The following is an 18,772-nucleotide window of genomic DNA, read 5'->3' on the forward strand; positions in this document are numbered from 1 at the left end:
AGCAGTCCAAGTCGAACCACGCCAATGGCGGACGAGGAATGCGCGGACGGTGATTCTGGTTTTTGTTGCCAGTTATGCCGGGCCGAGAGGGAGTCTGGTCTTTTGTATTTTATTTTTGGCCAGAATGGTAAACACCTTGCTCACAGGCGCCGCCCTTCGATCCTGCACCGCCCTGCCTTCTTCTTTCCTTTCGGCTTCCCTCCCGTCTCGCTTCCCCTTCGGCGTAACCACCTGTGGGATTTAACGCTAATAGATTTTCTCATAAAATCGTAATAAATTTCGGACTCGCATAATTTTTATTACAAAAGTGAGCGACATTTAGTGTGACAGAATTTTATTTTTTTATTGCGCGGTTTTAAATTTTATTAATTAGCGAGATTCACTTAAAAAATACAATTTTATATCTTTAAATAATATTTTATTGCGTATTATATTAGTACACAAAGATACACAAAGATTGCCATTTTGATCAAACTTGCCTTATATAATTCTGACTTGTGTGTTGAAATATAACTTATAATTATGCTCCTTCGGCATGGTCCAAAGAAATATCACCTGAATCCTGCGTTTTTTAAGCCGCGATTCCTTTGCGGCCCGCGCGCTTCGTCTCGTATCGATCCCTTAATGCGAACCAGATAAATCGAAGACCCCCGACTTCTCAGAATCGTCCAGGTAGCGCGGCACGAAGCACAACGGGGCTCTACCTTCTCGATCTTTCGCGTGTGATGCTCCATTGTTCTCATATCGCTACTCGCTTAAACGCACTTTCCCTTTTCAGCGTCCGACACTTGCCACTTATGATTAAATAATGTTAACGTTTTAATAAGTTGTGTAAGACGTTGTAATTTAAATGTATTAAATTCACTAATTTAACCATTCGATCGCGCACAAAAGGGTTGAAGGAAGCGTCATTCTTTTGACGGGATTACAAAGCGATTTTTCCACACACCTCCTCCTTGGTCTTTCTCCATGCACATGCCTCCGCATATCCGCTGACCACCTGTCGGCGATTTCGCCACCCACAAACGAAAACCAGCATCTGGACGCTTAACGAACTAAATGAAAAATAACAGAAGAAAAAAAAGCACACTGCCTGCGGAACCACGTGGATACGCGGTAATTACAATTAATCATCGTAATTACGCGTTTTCGCCCGCGGATATCGCGGTGTACTATCTTGTTTTCCTGTGTCACGATATTCGGTGCACCGAACATTAAAAAGGAGTCACATGTGCGATGCCCCGGGATTATCTTTCTCACGGTCGGGAAAACGGGACGTCGAGGTGCGCGATTCAAAACCGTGCGAACACGATCGCGCGCGCATGAATGAAACGCATAAATGCGCCGCGCTCTTCTCTATCGTTCAATAGTTATTGACCTAGCCGCCGATACCAGTCGCACCGAGAATCGAGAACGACCATAAATTCTAGACCGGAAATGCAAACGTAAATGCCGTAAAGAGAAAAAGGGGGTATTGTTCACGCTTTTATAGTATAAGCTATTTCACAACTTCTAATGTAACTCTGTAAGACGTGTAATTGTGTAACAGCATATTAATTATATAATAACAGCGTATAATTATATATAATTCGCCGCATTAATTATAAAATTAAGCAGCTGGAAAAAATGGTTTTGCGGAGATCAAGCCATATCATTATAGAAATATTCAATTTATACTAAAAAATATTCATGAAGATAACTAATTTAACTGTAATTATATTTTTTCTAATGAGTAGCATCTAATAACAAAAAGGATGGATTCGAATAAAATTTATAAACTTAAACAATAGTGATGAACTTTTCGGATTTGTTGTTACTCGTAATTCAGTTATCCGCTATGTGGCCTCGTTCGCTTTTTTTATCCCGCTTTTTTTTTTACTGTCGCTGTATCTCGAACATGATAAACGGCCCGCCGCTTCATTATTCTTTGCTGCATAATATTCTGCCGCGTCGTTGCCGGTGCACACCGTATAATATGAATCGACCTTTATCGCGTACGCGTTTGCGATTAAATTGCGCGTGCTCCACTACGCATGCATGCTTGCGCGCTTTGCGTGAATCCTACCCGCACGCATGCGAGCGTGTTAATAAAATGAATCTTTCGTATTATTCAATCTCTAACTTATACAAAAGCATCGCATAATGTGGCTTAGAATGATGCATGAATAATGTACAATAAATGAACTGAAAGTATCTTAATTTTAATTTTCGAAGCTGCGTGCGAAATGAAAACGCGATATACAAAGTTAGAAATTAGTGCAGATTGTAGATTGGCCCTTAATTATGCCATATGGGGTGATTACGTTGATCGCAAACTATATTATTATTTAAACCCCTTTGAGTTTATCAGAAGATTGCACAGGGAAAGCGGGAGCACCATAGGCAGCTCATACCAGCACCTGCTTTCCCATGTCCCACGGCATACTTTGACACCTTTTTGCCCCCTATTCCGACCCTTTTCCTTTTTTTTTTGCTTCTTGATGTCATTCATCGTATCGATTTGTAAAATATACTAAAGAACGGAAACCTCGGGATAATAAGTTAACATAGATCGTCGTAGATATAATGAATTTTCTTTTAAAAAATTCTAGTAACCTCCAAATCCGAACATCAATTAGCTGATTTTTAAATAATAATGGAATGGATTTTTAATGGTTTGTTGAAAAAAAAGGAAATGAGAACAGACACTCTGTTTAACTATAATTATAATAGATTAATGGGACAGATATAGTTGTAAATCATGTTATACGACGACCTTTAATGTAATGTAATGTGCGTAATGCAACGTAATGTACTTTAATGTAATGTGGAAATTAGATACATGATGTATCACGGAGGGTGAGCGCGGAGCTACTTTATTATCGGAGCAACGCGACGCGAGGCACGCTTATCGTCGCCGATCGCGTTCAGCAACCATCCCTAAGGTGGATCATTGTCCCCCTTCGAATCATTACGTGTCGTTACGTTACGTACGCACGCATATCGTGCTTGCACGCGCCGTGAGCGCGTTCGCCAGGCGGTACGCTGACATGCTCGGTGACGAGCGGCGGCGGGATGGGTATCGTGGAGCATTTTACATATCTGATACCCACCGGCAGATTGAATAACGATATCGTGCCTCGTATTATAAATATTTATATGAACTTATATCGTATGAATTATCGATTATTGATTTTTGCAGACATACAACTTTTATGTAACTTTTTTTCGAATTTTAAAATCTCAAAAAGACTAATTAGTGATGATTACAGTCAAATAATATTCATATGTGTATTATTTTGTGTCGTAAAAGCAGCACAATAAAGATATGAAACCTTATCTGCATAATGGACAATGGCACCATCAAAATTAATTAAGCGGTTTCATCAAAGAGAAAAAGTGCCCCACGAATGAAAGTAGGACACAATGCGACAATCTGTTCTGCCTAGTAGAATATATAATGCTTTACATACCACCGCTGTCATTACGTTGTCGTGCTTCTACTCTGCGGTGTGTACGAGCCTTTGTTTCATTCACTGGTTTCCCGACGCCCGACGTACGAGAGAAGTGTACGAGAGCGAACGCGAATGGTGAGCGTACGCACGCACGCACTCAAGCGCGGAACCCCTTCAAGGATGAGAATAAGCCGTGGAGAAGAGAGAAAGAGAGAAGGACCGAGAAAGAGAGACTCCCTCTTGGTTTGTCTTCCCTCGAGCGCACATCCTCTTTCATTTAACGAGGACTTTAATTTGGCTTGTACTATGATGACGGATAGATCGCCTTCCTTCTGTTCCCCTCGCGAATTGCGTCCACAGATTCTAAGGTCCGATCTACAATGTGCTTCTTACGTATTGTTTCTTGCTCTCTGCCTTTCGTATCTTTGCTTTTCATGTGTTTGTCGCATGGAATCAAGAAACGCCGTGATTTACAATTTTTTCTTTCCAAAAATTTCCGAAGAAAAATATGTCTTTACGTAAAGGCAAATAAGCAGAAAACAAATCAAAACGCACATTGTAGATTGGACTTGGCACGAATTATGTATGTATCTTACTAACTACTTTGCATTCATATTATGAAGAATTTTATTTTTCCACGTGTAGATACGTAATAATCAAGGAAATATTTAGTTAATTTTTATTTCGCAAAGTAGATTACTTAATTTTTATAGCAATTTCTGCCACAAATCTATTTTCAGCGCACAAAATTCGATGTATGATCCGCGTGCAAAATACAGAATATATTTTATATAGACGAACCGCTCATGTATGCAAGATACACATCAAAATACGCACACATATTAGAAACGTAGCATACAAAATTATATTTAGAATTCTGGCACGAATTCTATTGTAAATGAAAAATGTAATGTGCGCTTAAATGTAAGCTGCATGAAATATTCATGTCACAGTTTTGAATGTGCGTACCATGACTAATATTATTAATATGGGTGCCTTTTAAAGTGTCGTGCCAGGGTGCGCAGGTGAACGACCATAATACATAATATATTATACATATGAATACTTGATAACATTAAATGATAATAAATTACAATAAACAATCATATACTTATATAATAAATTACAAATACGATACGTATTTTATATTGCTCGTACGTTTTCACCGGCTAACGAAGAACGATTCTCGAAGGTGTGCTCGCGCGCATACCTGAAACGGAGTTACGTTGTCGCCGTGAACGCGAGTAGCCTCGCCGAATTCAATGGACTTTTAATCAAGACGAAGGACACGTAGTACTCGTCGCGCGTTACTCCCGCCGTGTGTAATTTCACGGTCGAAAGAGAACGGGGGTACTACTACGACGTACTCCAAAGAGCGGACGTAGTAACCTCGCCGGAGAAAGGGCAAACTCCTCTCCTCCTTCCTCTCCCGTTCCTTCTCTCTCGTGTTCAAGATTCGGAACGGAGAGAAAAAGAGATCAAGGCTGCGTGATTTTTGACGATTGTCGCGCGTGATTCGCCGTTGTCGCATCTGATCGCAATTACCGACGATTAAAAGCAGTATTTCCGCGTTTCTCATTAAAGGATTGCTTTTTTTTTTGGTACAAATAAATAATCTAATGGTTCTTGACGAATCTTAGCGGTATTTTTCGCGTAATGCTTATATCATTGCGGTATTATTAATAGCATGTCACGTTTGGCGTTGTTCTGAAAGCACACGATGTAGAAAGCCGCATCGCGCGAGATGTAAAATGCGAATAATTAAAGTATAATAAATTTGTGAACATTTATTTTTATACGATAGAGACTGTATTTATATCAAATAATTTTTTTTTCAATGATGAGGAAAATTGAGTTGATTAGAATCTGAAGCAACTTGGTAGGATTGTTGAGTTTTTTTTCTTGCGCATAAGAATACCGACTCTATCACGATGTTAATCTAATAGCATCTGCCTCAATTTGTTACAGAGGTGGGAGCAGCTGGTCGTCTCGAAGTTGAAATGGGAATTGTCTGCGGTAACACCCGGTGACTTTCTGATGCACATCCTCAGCAGATTGCCGATGCCACGCACTTGGGACACCGTGAAGGTCCGAAAGCACGCACAAACCTTTATCGCTCTCAGCGCCAGAGGTGAGCATCAAGTAATTAATAGAAAAAATAGAATTAGCAAAATTAATATTGGCTATTGGCAGTAGTTGACGCTTTTATTCATTCTAAATCTCATTTATCTTTATTTCGAAATCTCGCAGGAGAGTTTCACACAAAATTATTAACAATTATTAATGAAAAAATACTTACATCACGACTTTCTCACTTTCCTTCGTCGATGCGTCGTTTTATGCGTCTGTAGAATCGTTTGCCTTCGGTTTTCTGAATATGGGAACGACCGCATAAGCATTTCTAACCGGGTCGACGAGCGCAACTCTTGAAATAAGCTTCTTATGCGTATTGCGCGTTGCAATCGTGCCACGCCGTAAACAACCGTGGGGACGTGCATCGTTAACGTACGCATTAATGAACATACGGACCGTAGAACGCGTGTAGAACACCGGTGGCGGAAACTGCCACGTAACGTCGCATGAATCGCTTCTTTTCTTCGCCTTTTCTCCGTCTCTTTTTTCTTTGTTAAATGGGTCACGCATATACATATAGACGAGGCCGCCAATAATACACGCAGTTCGAAAAGCATGCTGCTTAGTAAGATAAGCCTGTTATTGCTGCTATTACACCTTTTGTTGCTATCTATTAGTAAGCTTTTATGGAGAAGAGAAAGGGCTATGGGCCCTATAAAAAATAAGTAGTGTAATATTACTGCATGATGACGTATCGTTATTTTTACTACAATGTTGCTACATTATTATTAGGATTCTCGGTTTCTCTGCATTTTCCTGCGCTAATAATAGCAAAAAAATGTAAAAATAGATATAATAGCAGTAATAAAATACCGTGAAATAAGTACTAAATGCTATAAATAGGAATCATTACGTAGAATACGTAATTTTTTTTCAATTTGATACTTCCATAAAAGTGAAAAACTATTTTTGTTCAATAACGGAATACGATGAATGTAGAAAATGCCAGTCGGCTTGAATTGTGAACTATAGAAAATCTCGGCATCCTGTGTTTCCTAATCGCGCGCGAAGCAATGGAGGCTTTAAGGGCCTTTAAATGCGCGTTTAAATGCCCGATCACGTTGGGCATGAACGACTTCAGCCTCTCTGGAATCCGTGGAATTTCGCCGTATTTTCCGCAATGTCGTCTATACAACAACTTACGATCGCGATCGTACAGATCGTCTATATTATTATCAGATTAGTTAAACCAAATTAATTAAAAAAATTTTGTAAATTAAAACAAATTTTATTTACAAAAGTAGAAAATTTTATATTATATCAATTGATTCACAATCTATTTATAACTTTCAATCTAGTAGTCTATTCTTTGTCGCGGAGAAAAATGAGTTGGCGGTATAAATCAATTTTTGAAAAATAAATATTTGAAAAGGCAAAAAATATTGCAGAAGTTTAAATGAGAATTCTTATTCTTATGTCTCTTGTAATTTACAAGACAATGCAATAGTCGTCTCTTAAAAAAAAATTTTTTTGCTCCGAAATTATCATAAGTAGAAATCCTTCAACGTGACTCGTGTGTCCTCCGATGATTCGAGACGAAATCAGAGGGAGAATTCGCCGCGAAAGTACGCAGCGAGATAGGCAGACTGATAACGCGGAGCTAAAAAGGATCGAGATCGAGTGCGTTTAAATGCCTGGACGTGTCTCCACGTCTGCAGGCACGTCGGCATAATCCTTCTCTTTTCCTCCTCCTTCTGCGTCGATGCAACTGCTTCTCTCCGCTCTGTTCTCTCTCTTCTTCCTCGAGTCTCCGTCCCGCATCGTCTGCATCGGTCAGTCGGTTGTTATTACAACCGCGATGGCAAAAAAAGCGGCGGTGCGCGGAGAGCACCTTCGTCCTTCATCGTTGGTCCTGGTGCTCGTATTGGTTCTGATGCTCGTATTGGTCCGGACTCGACGGACTTGACAGAAAGAGAGAGAGAGAGAGAGAGAGAGAGAGAGAGAGAGAGAGAGAGAAAAGGACACACGACAGGACGAAGACGCGGATCGTTTCTCACGAACCAAACTAGGCAGTGCCGCTCTCGGACGACGCTTCGCGTTTTTTCCACGGCAGCGGGGAAAGCGAGACAATAAGTTGTCACAATTTTCCGCGAAATCCACAGTCGAAGGAATAAACGGCCGAGGAAAAAATACCCGAAGCCCAACGGCGGGCTGCATAATGTCTGCATTAACCAACGATTTGCATCGATTACGAAATGCGTATGCTAAAAATTTGCATCATCAAAACCCACCCACGAGAGATATTTAAATTTTCGTGACTCATCCTGCGCATTATAGACTGCTTCTAAATTACAGATAACTCTATCCAAAAATTATAATACGCAATATTTAGTTTGTGAACAAATCTCGGGATTTAATTATTTTAAACAACAGAAAATCCACACAGCTCGTCGTACAAGTATAAAAGCGATTCTAACCGACGATGGATACGCCGGTCGACTTGTAGACGCGATTATTATTGTTTACACGGTGACTGGCGCTCAATCGCATTGTTTATTAAGAGCGACGGGAAGTGATGCGACGCGAGGTGTATAGCTTTGATTATGTAAGCTAAGCTCTTTCTCTCTCTCTCAGGGTTAAGTTTCGGTACGCGCACTACGGTGCATACACCGCGCGATAATTTCGCCTGATGTTCACATTCCATAGTTATCTCCGCGCCCCGCCAGCCGCGGCTTGCCGCGGCCGTTCGTACTCCCTTAAACTGGTTTTACGAATCTGCACGCCGTGCACGCTCTTAATTTCGCCGGTTAATAACCGAGGCGTTCTCCGGGCGATTTGACCGTCGATCAGCCACGGTGGTTTGCGGAGCGTAATATAAATGGGCGCACAGGCCCGAGCGCGTCCTTTGCATTTTTATTAAAGCAGTGCAATATAGCTTTTTATGAGTTTATTTAATGTACAGATAGTTGTACGTTCGTTTGCCGAATATTCGTAACTTTTCGACGCGCTATATTAACTGAATTGCTTTCTTTATGTGCTTTCAACAACTTTCTAATTTAATGTCCTTATTTTTTAGTTATTCGCAATCGAATTCAACCTTAGAATTCACTGAATCTATTAAATAGCTCTAAAACGATGACAAAATAGACGAAAGTTTCGCTAATTAATCGCTGACAAAGTCGGTGGAGGACAATGCGCTTTACGTAATAATCATGAGCGTTGCTCAAATAATTGAGCACCGTGTATTACTCAAACGTTTACGAACATTAGAAAAATAATAATACCGTGACTTCATTAAATAAATTGACAAACGTAAGAATAAAAATGCAAATCTAAATATAAAAATTTTTTGAGGTTTAAATCTTGATTTAATTACTTAAGATCGTATCTCAATTTATTCGTTACGATTTTGATAAATTGCAGTTGTACTGTAATTTAATTATTCAAATCGTGATTTAATTATGCAAATCTTTCCCGTCCCTTCGAGGTACGCGTACTCCGGTCTAATAAACTGACGCAGTATAATTCCCTGTCTCGTCTCGCAACTCTGACTTCAATAGCATTAGAAAGCGTAGGCTTTGTAACATGCACGAAAAAAAAATGCGATACCGTTAAAACGGCGGTCGAAATATACATATACACGTTTCCGAACTGACAAATGTTAAATCTGACATTCCTAAACCGTCGAAAACTGGTCATGGCTTATGTTAGAGTGCTACTTCGGATAATGATGATCTCGATGTTTTGTGAAACAGAAAAAATGAACACCCGGCGCTTGGGTTTCCGTTCGCTTTAAACTGCTGTAAATCTGTGCAATTTTATAACCAACAATTTCTACAAAAAGGTTTCCTTTCTTAAGAAAAGACTATTTATCTCTCGCAGCATGTAGCATAAATAACGAAGAATGTCGTTAGGTGAAATACTCGTGAAGATTTTTATCCTTAAAGAAGTTAATAGCGTAAACCGTTAAAAATATATGACGCAGGAAAAAAATGTTTATTAATATCTTTTTTTGTTACTATTTAAATATTAGTGTAAAACATTTTTCTTTGTCACCGTTCGCAGATTAATACAACGGTTCTTATTTTTTTCAATTTAATTTCGTAACGTCTCATAAACTTTGTACTCCATTTATTGTGATCAAAATAATATTATTTGATAAGAAGGAATATAAATTTTTATTTTTTTATCTAAGAAAAGATTCTTTTACTTATATTTCTGATATTACAATCTCCCGCGCATACGTTTTTTAACGTGGAATTTTGTCTTTTGCAGAGTACAAGTTCTCTATGTACACGCCGAGTATGATAGCGGCGGCGAGCGTCGCAGCAGCGTTACACGGACTGGATTGGACCAGGAAGAGCGGCTATGGACTGGCCGGTCTTCTGCACGAACTCACTCGCATCACGGCCATCGAACAGGTGAGTGGCGTGCGTATCAGAATTATTACAAGAGCCTATTAAAGTGCATCAAAAAATCACGCAGTTTATTTATATTCTCTCTGCTCTCGCATTTGATTTATGAGTAGACACTTCATATTAAAAAAAAAAAAAAGAAAACACATTACAACAAGATATTCGGAAGTTTTTTATGCTCGTAGACAGTCGTCCTTCGCGATGCGCCGATGTCTGGTGCCGGGACGGAGGCGAAATCGGCAAGAAACGATAGAACTTGCCCTTCGCAAGTCCGGCCGTGGAAGAGACGAACTCGCGGGGCACAAAAAACGCGACGGGAAGTGCGCGGGAAGGGTGCAACAGGTGCCGGGCACATGTTCGCGCGCTAAAGAAAAAAAGGCCCGGGTCTTCTGCCGCTGCTTGCTGCCTCTGCGGGCCCCGTATGCGCGTCGGACGGTGGTGACGGAGCCCGTGTTCGCCGTTGTTCCGTCTCTTTCCCACTTTCCCATTTTCTCCTTCTTTCTTTCTTTCCCTATATGCGCTTAGTACAAATAAACCGCGCGAATGAATGGGCTCGGCATGGGGTCCATGACCCGTAAGCGCGATATTTTCAACGGCCCCGCGCTTCTCCGTCTGCGCGCTTAGGCCCGAGAGCAGGAAGACATCGTCCTCGAGACGGTATCCGGTCTCCCTGGACTTTCATTCATGACCTCGGACCACACTTGTAGACTGCGAGATGTGTTTGCTTTAGAGCTTTAACTAGACAGGGTTAACATGTTACGCATTAACCCACTTGATCTCATAAGCGCATCTTTGAAAGCCTAGAACGCAATCTAAGACCTTGGATGCGCGAAGAAATAATAAATCTGGAAAAGATCGAGTAATTTCATCCTTCAAAATCTTGTTCAATTTTAGAAGATTTGGAAAGATATTAGTCTATTTTTTTTTTTTCAGTTTAATTGTGAATTGCACAAAATAAAATATTATTTTGAATAAACAAGAATTATTAACCTTTGCATTACAGTTTGAATTTATTCTTATTTCAGGATTATCTACAAGGCTGCCTGGAGCAGATCGAGGAGATGATCGAGGAGGCCCATGCCGCCCATGTAGGCACCGAGAACCCCGGAAGCGGAAACGGGCATCAGACAATGAGCACTGGCATCTCGAGTGCACCGCAGAGGCCGTTGGGGGACCAGAACACGAGTCAGGAGAAGATATTGGAGCACGAGAAGGCGGGCACACCGACCGACGTCAGGGATGTACATTTTTGAAAACCGCAGTAGGGGGACACTATGCAAGGGCCGACACAGCGGTGAGTCTGACAGCCGAGGAAGAGAAATTACCTTCCAGCGAGGAAGAAGGTAAGGACGATGATAATGGGCAGCCGAAGGGAAAGCGGAGGAAAGTTCTACACGAGCAGCGGGATACTCCAGAAGTTACACACGAAGCGGATCCAGCTGGTTGTAGTTCGAAATGCGAAACTCCTCCGGAAGAATCTCGAAAGCGGACCTGATCACTCGTTAACTGCGTTTGATTGAAAACCACGGCGCGAATTGTTATAAGCCGGAAGCACGTGGAACGTGTGTTTTGAAATCAATTAGCATGAAGTTTATTTCGATATGAGATTGACACGTATCTATGCAAGAAAGATTTTTTTACATTCTTGGATTTATTTTGCAAGATACAATTAAGTACATACACTGAGAGAAAAGAATAATTGACCGTAATCTATAGTGTGTTTTGGCGCCAACCATATTTTTATAGGTATTCTAACTATATGATTGACAGTGCTAAGGTTATGCTAACACTATAGTAAAATTATTATGGCAACAATTTCTATAAAATATTCCTATAAAAATAAGTATCCTGATCAATTTATAATTCCACGCAATTATAGTCCTAAATATCACACACTTTTCTCTCAGTGTACAATATGTGTTCTTAATCTACTGAAATAAAGATTTTTTTTCTTTTTTTTCCAAAGTTACATTCGCACATTTATTTGACGTATGCGTTTATTGTCGATATTTCACGTTTTAAAAATATTTTTACAGTTTTTTTTTTGTTTTTTTTTTTTTTTTTTTTTTTTTTTTGAATCCGCTTCAGCGTCAAGATTTGCGAATTATGTCGGCATGTCAAGACACATAGTCAATTCGTTGGTTTTCTGATTAATTTCTAATCGAAAGACGAGCGATTCAGGTGGTAGATGAGAATTGTATATTTCGATCGCGAAACCGTTACGTGGAATACCAACCACGTGTAGAAGACAAACGATAGAATAAGCCAAGAAACAAACGATTACTATGACTAAAAGCGCGTTCGAAACAATGTAAAAGAAAATAATGCGAGGAGCTGAGGATCACCAAGCGGTCCATTTGTGTCTGAATCCACGCCGTTCCGACGTGTGTCGCCCTAAAAAAATAAAAAAAAATTAAAAAAAAACAATAAGAGGAAGGAAAAAAGAGAAGATAATGCGGGAACTATAGGATGGCGTGCTGTTTGGGGGAAGGCAATGCAATACGCTTTACGCATCTATAACTTCGTAATAGGAGTATACACTTAACTTTTAGGCGACGAGGCCAGAAACTACCGAGAAACACGAAAGGGACGATGTAGTTAGGAGGGGAGTCTACCTTCCACGCGAACATTAAAAAGAAATAAAAATTCACTTAGTCATATCCAGAGTCATTTAGCGTTTTGTACATATATATAAGTATGCATAGGAATAAATAAATATATATTATATCGAAAAAATATATATATCTATATACAAGTGTAAACTGAAGAAAGAAGGAAAAAGAGAGAGAGAAAGCGAGAGAGAGAGGGAAGATGGTACCAGAGTGATTGGTACAAAGAAAACACACATAAAGAAGTAAAATAGTAATCGGAATAGACAAGGAAATACATGGACCGTATTGCGATATTGAGTCAAGAGAAATTTAACACAAGCCGAATAAATATTCTAATAATAATAAGTTAATCGTTTACTTAAGAAAAATATGACTCTGTTTAAAAATTGTTGTCAGAATGATCGCTTTGACTCTTCTACCGTTTATATTGTATCACATATTATTTGCAAGATATTCTTCAATTTATGTAGAACTTGCTCGAAATGATTCAAGCATGAATATCAGACAGATATTTTTAAGGCATATTTTTTTTCCTACAGAACAAAGTCTGTGATTTGCAATGCGAAAAAATATAATCTCTCTTATCTCTTGAAATTTTTTATCGCGCGCTACGGTCCGACTGCCTCTAGTTTGACAGAGTTTCGTTCACGCTCCGACTAAGGTTAATCCAAATGATGAGCAACGCCGAGTCTTTATGTTCGATGGGTTACGGCGCGACCGTTTGCTTATCCCGCTCGGTTCCTAAGAAGGGTTGTGCCAACCCGCCACGTGTGCGTAATGTAATGCGAGCGTAAAAAGAGTGATTCGCAATGTGTATGCGTGTGTCGCTGCTGCTGCTACTACTGTGTGCGAGAGTGTGCGATAGGGGCAAGAACAAAAGGAAGTGAGAAAAAAGATAAAGTAGCGAGAAAAACGACCGAGCAAAAAACCAAAAAAAAAAATTTACTTCCTTCCCCTGCTGAGTGTCGTTACGTTTTAATCTGCGGTACACGTATCTCAAGAACGTTCACCGTTTACGTGGACGTGTCAGGCTGTATATATAGATGTAGGTAGGCTGTACGATTAAGAGCTAACGCGTAATAAGATTAAGAAAAAGAAAAAAAAGAAGTAAACGGGACGGAGAGCGGAAACATGTGAGCGATGTATCGAGAGCGACGATACACGACTTGATAAATCCCGGAAGAATTTTATACAAAACTACCGTGGAGAAAAATCTGATGGTTTCTTCGCTATGTCGATTGCATATTGTCTAGAAGAATACGCGAATTTTTGAAGGGCTTCGTAAGAAGTTAATTTTTTATTGTACTTCGCACGGGTTATTCTTAGATCGTCCCGATATCATCGTGGTGACACTTTCTGTTATTCTAGACACTATCCGAAGCGGCGTGGCGAAGCGAAATGCGATCGTGTGCGTCGACGAAAAGGACTGATATCCAAAAAGTAAAATGGAGTTGCTAGTACTTAACGAGAGTCTCAGAGGTCTTAGAAGGCCGAACCGAACGGGAGCTTCGTCGCCTCGTGACTTCGAAAAACCATGGCGACACATTCGCGAGCGCGAGTCTCGGGTGCAGACGTCGCGTCGCTTGACTTTTCAAGCTCGTCCGAATTCGCGTAGACAAAATTGTGCGTGTCCGAGTTTATATTTCACTGCTCCGAGAATTCTCGCACGCGAAAGTCGCGAATCGGCTCGAGCGAAGGCGCCGGAAACGTGCGTATATACATGTTTTACATACCGAAAGAACGAGCGTAATTGCGGAAAGAATGTATATCACGTGTAGCTCTAAAGAGACGCCGGGCGCTAACCGATTCTGTCGAATCATCTAAAGACACGAGAAACGTGGATACGATAAAGCCCACATTGCACGGTCCCGATAGCTTTCGGACGAGAGACTCGACCCGGAGATCACGGACGCGTGCGTGCGTGCGTGCGTGATTCAGCTCGACGAAGACTGTGCGAACGAATCGATCGCCGCTATTCGAGACCGAAGGACAGAGTGTCCATTGTGCCACGAAGCAAATGCTAGTTAGTGCGTAATGACAATTAACCAAATCTTAGTACAATATAATTGGAAGCGGATTTTACGAAAGGTTTTTTTTTTCCAGATCAAAGAACTCGCGGGAAATAATTGTGGATTGCTAATTGAGAATTATTAACTGCGCTCGATATGTATGTTTAGGGGAAAAAAAAAATAGAAGGCGCGATTGTTCATCTTGATGTGCAAGTCGCAGGTGTAAATATATGTAACTAATGTTAATGCGAGCGTTAAGAATCACGATATTCCTTTGCACGATTATTTTGTTATTGCGTGTCGAGATTCGCTCGAGCCGAGTTGTAATATCGCATAACGTCGTAGGTTCCTAACGAGAGACAGAGGTATGGTCTGAATGAAAGGTGTGGCACATGCTAGAGTGTGATGCGCGTGTTTAGCGTTTAAGCAGCAAGATGTATATAATGCTGATAAGAAAGGCTGAGCTATGAAGTCATTGTGTAGTCCAATCTATTGGCTGATTTCACTAGCTTAGCTCAGCCGAATAAGATTCTCTGATTTTTAACGATTCGCGAAAAACAGTTGTGACAAATTGCCTTCAATAATTTTGCCTTCAATAATTTTGCTCGTAACGACGTTATCTTTCTTGTTGGAAGCTAACGAGATCAGTTATAAATAAGTTCGGGGACTTGAAATTAATGACGAGAGAGCGATAGGAGAATAAGCGAGGAAAAAAAAATTAAGCGTGGAGCTCGATGTAAATAGGAGCGATAATAAGTAAGCAGACTAAGTTTTCTTTTTTTTTTTTATAAGGACGAAAAGATCTCGTCCTAAGTAAGGAAGTATGATTTCCATGTGTGATCATATACGAAAATCATACTCCGAACGTCGATTCGCCTTGCGTTTATAAACAAGTACACATACACAGAGATGAAACACACATTCGATTGGACACGTGTACATGTCGCATACGTTTTCACGGAATTTTTCACTGATCTGTAAAGTGTTCACTGGTTTTTTTGTTTTTTTTTTTGTTTGTCTCTTGTTCGTTTTTTTTCTTTTTTTTTTTTCTTTTTAATGGCGCAATAGCGTACCGCTGATATACCTCAGATCACACTTCACCCGAGATGTTCATCGAATATGCCCGATTTACCATAGTTTTTACCGACTCAGAGAAAAACGAGACATTTATAATTGCGTTACTTTTAATGCTAGCACGTAAATTACTTCTTTTAATGCATAGGTGAAAATTATACTATGTAAATGGTCCGACGTCTATGTACATACCTTGCGCGTCCTCGCGACATCGCAATCGATTGAAAATGAAATATCGATATTTTATACAAAAATGTTTTCTTGTTATTTAAACCCTTCCTATCTTATCTTATGACTATTTCATCGCCTTCGTAATTTTAAGATTCTTAAAAAGTTATTACTTCATAAAGTTATCGTAAAAATAAATTTCAACAAGAGATAACGCTAATTAAATTCTATTTCTTGCTGATTATTTTATTAGGTATAAATAATATTAAATTAATGGAAGGCCAATAATATTTTTTTTTTTTTTGAACTTTTTAATACTTTGAATTGAGCAAATTAAATGATAAATTTTAAGAGATATTTTATATAATTGTAGAGGAGTTGTTATCTAACTGCTTCGATATATTTTTCGCAAACCGTCTCGTTTGTTTATAATTGATTTCAAAAGTTGTTTATTTTGCTTCTCTTCACTGCTTTTCTCTTACAAGTTTCAAGGATCACGAAATACGCTTTCGCTAAAATCTTATTTGTTTCCGTAATGCTTTATTGTATGGTATTATCTTACAACATATACATCTTAGATAATGAATAAATCGTAACATTTTCATACGGAGAACTTTGATAAGAACACATGTAAAATGAGCTCGAAATAAGAAGTACAAGTTACGAATTTGTTAAAAATTCCAGGCTGCGATAAATATATTTATGCGTTTATATGTACACAATCTCGTGGAAGCATAAATCGTGCGCGTTCTTACACAAATATTAATATCGTCAAAAATTATTATCTTCACAGTGTTTTACTTTTCGAGCTGGTTATGTTATAAAATATACAATCACATTGGATTATACAATTCGAGATTTGTGAAGCGTTTATCATATAAAATTCAATCGCATAATAACTGAATAGAAAAAAGATGCGACTCGTTTCGAAAGGATAAGAAAATACTTATGGAAGTAATATATTATCGCAATATATGTGTGAGTTATAGTTTCTAAAAAAAATTACCAGTTCGAGAATAACTTTGTTCACAAGAGAGTGTCATATTAATTAAAAATTTTAAAACAATATCACAGTTTATCACATTTAAAATAAAGGAATGCTTCTTCTTTGCCAAAAAAAGAAAGCAGATAAAAGACAAATTAACAGATTGAATTCTTTTAAATAATTTGCCTTATGCGACTGACTACTGCTTTTATAATAGTAATTCGCTTAAATAAAACGAATTCTTGCTTTCCAAATACCACAGTGCAAATACATTGTTAATTATGAAGGCACTGTTAATAAAGAAATATTAAAACATTTATAATAAAGGAAGTAAAAGCGGCAAGCTGGACTCTTCTGGTCTCATCTCGATTATCAAGTTTTTGGCTATTTTGCAACAAAGTGCATAATTAGACGAAAATATATTATTTTTATATTCTGCATTAATTATTTTCCACTTCCAACATAATTCGTATTTCAAACTTTCGGGAAAGACCTTAGATTTATATTCTCTGAAGATTCTCAGGAAGATTGTTGTTAACGGAGTCTTTGTTTGAAGTCCGGAATGGTTTTCTAATAGAAGATTTATAGCTATGAGCACGGCAAGGGGGGGATCCTGTGAGAAGGGGAGGAGCGAAGAGATTATGGGTGAGCAGATCATGGTAGAGAGATTGTACAAAGGTGGAAATATTGAAGAAAGGAAAAATGCGGTGGCGTTGATATTATAATTGAATATCTCCATCGTTATGCTTGGATAAGAATGTGCTATTCTAGACAAAGTGACCACGTCCGCAGGAGGATTTAAGTTTAGGGAGGATTCCCGCTCTGATATAGGCTCAGTGCTTATCCCGTACTTCTCTATCATTATGTTCATTAATTCCATCACCGACGGCCATTTATCGAGTCCACACCTCGATATGAGAAAATACAAATGACATAAAATATAGACATCGGTTTGAAACAGCATGACGTTAGTAAACGTATATTGGCATATTGTTTCGTCGCATTTGTTGACGTGTACATAAGAAAATTTTTTAAAGGTATTGGATGTTGTCACAACGTATCGCTGATAGAGATTGTGCTTTTCTAACATACTCTCAATAATCCATTTTGGGCTGAATCCTTTAATGGTTAACTCTTCAGTCTTGTCGAAATTCTCCAAGTGCGCGATCTCGGGGATACGAATATACTCATCTCCAAATTTCTCCAATACTTCCACTAGTTTGTCTAACACACCCTTATCGTCGTTAATTAATGGATACAGCATATTGGAGGTGGCACTAGGTAGCACTTTTTTTATGTGAAAAAGTTAAATGTCACGCCCTTGAATTATGCAGAGAAATCCAGCCTTCTCAGCTGACTCACACTCTGGCCTTTCAGTTCCTCCTCCAGCCGTTGAATTCCTCGCGAATGTCTCTTCTTCAGTCTCAGTACTTCTATTATACAAAATACATAAAATATTTGTGAGTTTCGATCAATTAATGAGATAGATACGTTACATAACGATACAAAATCATCATGTCCTAACGCGATTATTAAATACAAATATAAACGGCACGAGAAGCAAAACAATATTTTTTCAAATAGATTCACCTTTGATATATTTTAAAAAATACATCGCGAATAATTTAAAAAATATATGTGTCTCGAGAAAATTTCAAAATTATAGAGTATACTGCCATATTTTATACATACCCGAGACTGTGGAAATTGGTAAAACGTCCTTGATTCCGAAGAATGGATTTGAATTATTTTAATGCTAACTGATTAGCAAATTTCGAGCGACGTTTCCGATATAGTATAAGTTCGGAAAAGAAATTAAAATGTAATAAAAATATATTCAGACATCCGGCACACCAATCATGTGAGAAGAAGCATTCCTTTCTGGCAGTGGCCTGGAACAGAAGACCGAGGCAGAGCACTCCCTATGACAGTAGGGATCACTTGATCAACTACTACTGTTTTGTTTCCCCAACAGTTCTATCAACACAAATATACAGATATC

At 38.9% G+C, this 18,772-nt stretch overlaps 2 protein-coding genes across 3 annotated transcripts in view; one reads left to right on the forward strand and one right to left on the reverse strand.

Moving 5' to 3' along the window:
* Positions 1 to 15,871, forward strand: part of CycD (cyclin D) — a 36,333-nt gene extending 20,462 nt beyond the window's left edge. Inside the window, exons 3-5 of one of the 2 annotated variants that reach the window (XM_067356531.1) lie at positions 5,403 to 5,565; positions 9,783 to 9,937; positions 10,948 to 15,871. In XM_067356531.1, the coding sequence (XP_067212632.1) occupies positions 5,403 to 5,565; positions 9,783 to 9,937; positions 10,948 to 11,175 (546 nt within the window). In that variant the 3' untranslated portion in view covers positions 11,176 to 15,871. The remainder of the gene's footprint in view (positions 1 to 5,402; positions 5,566 to 9,782; positions 9,938 to 10,947) is intronic. The other variant, XM_067356532.1, reaches the window with a different exon arrangement.
* Positions 15,872 to 16,305: 434 nt separating this feature from the next.
* LOC105678217 (uncharacterized) lies at positions 16,306 to 18,727 on the reverse strand. The gene is made up of 2 exons (XM_012377355.2): positions 18,463 to 18,727; positions 16,306 to 18,203 (listed from the first exon to the last, which is right to left on the reverse strand). Exon 2 carries the CDS (start codon positions 18,032 to 18,034, stop codon positions 17,087 to 17,089), a length of 948 nt encoding a protein of 315 aa, XP_012232778.1. The 5' UTR covers positions 18,035 to 18,203; positions 18,463 to 18,727; the 3' UTR covers positions 16,306 to 17,086.
* Between the last annotated feature and the right edge of the window lie 45 nt (positions 18,728 to 18,772).

The sequence above is a fragment of the Linepithema humile genome, chromosome 6, assembly GCF_040581485.1.
Source record: "Linepithema humile isolate Giens D197 chromosome 6, Lhum_UNIL_v1.0, whole genome shotgun sequence".
Lineage (NCBI taxonomy): Eukaryota > Metazoa > Arthropoda > Insecta > Hymenoptera > Formicidae > Linepithema > Linepithema humile.

What these genes read in the sequence shown, in the direction of transcription:
- LOC105678217 (XM_012377355.2), bottom strand. Translation starts at nt 18,034, where the DNA reads ATGCTGTATCCATTAATTAACGACGATAAGGGTGTGTTAGACAAACTA.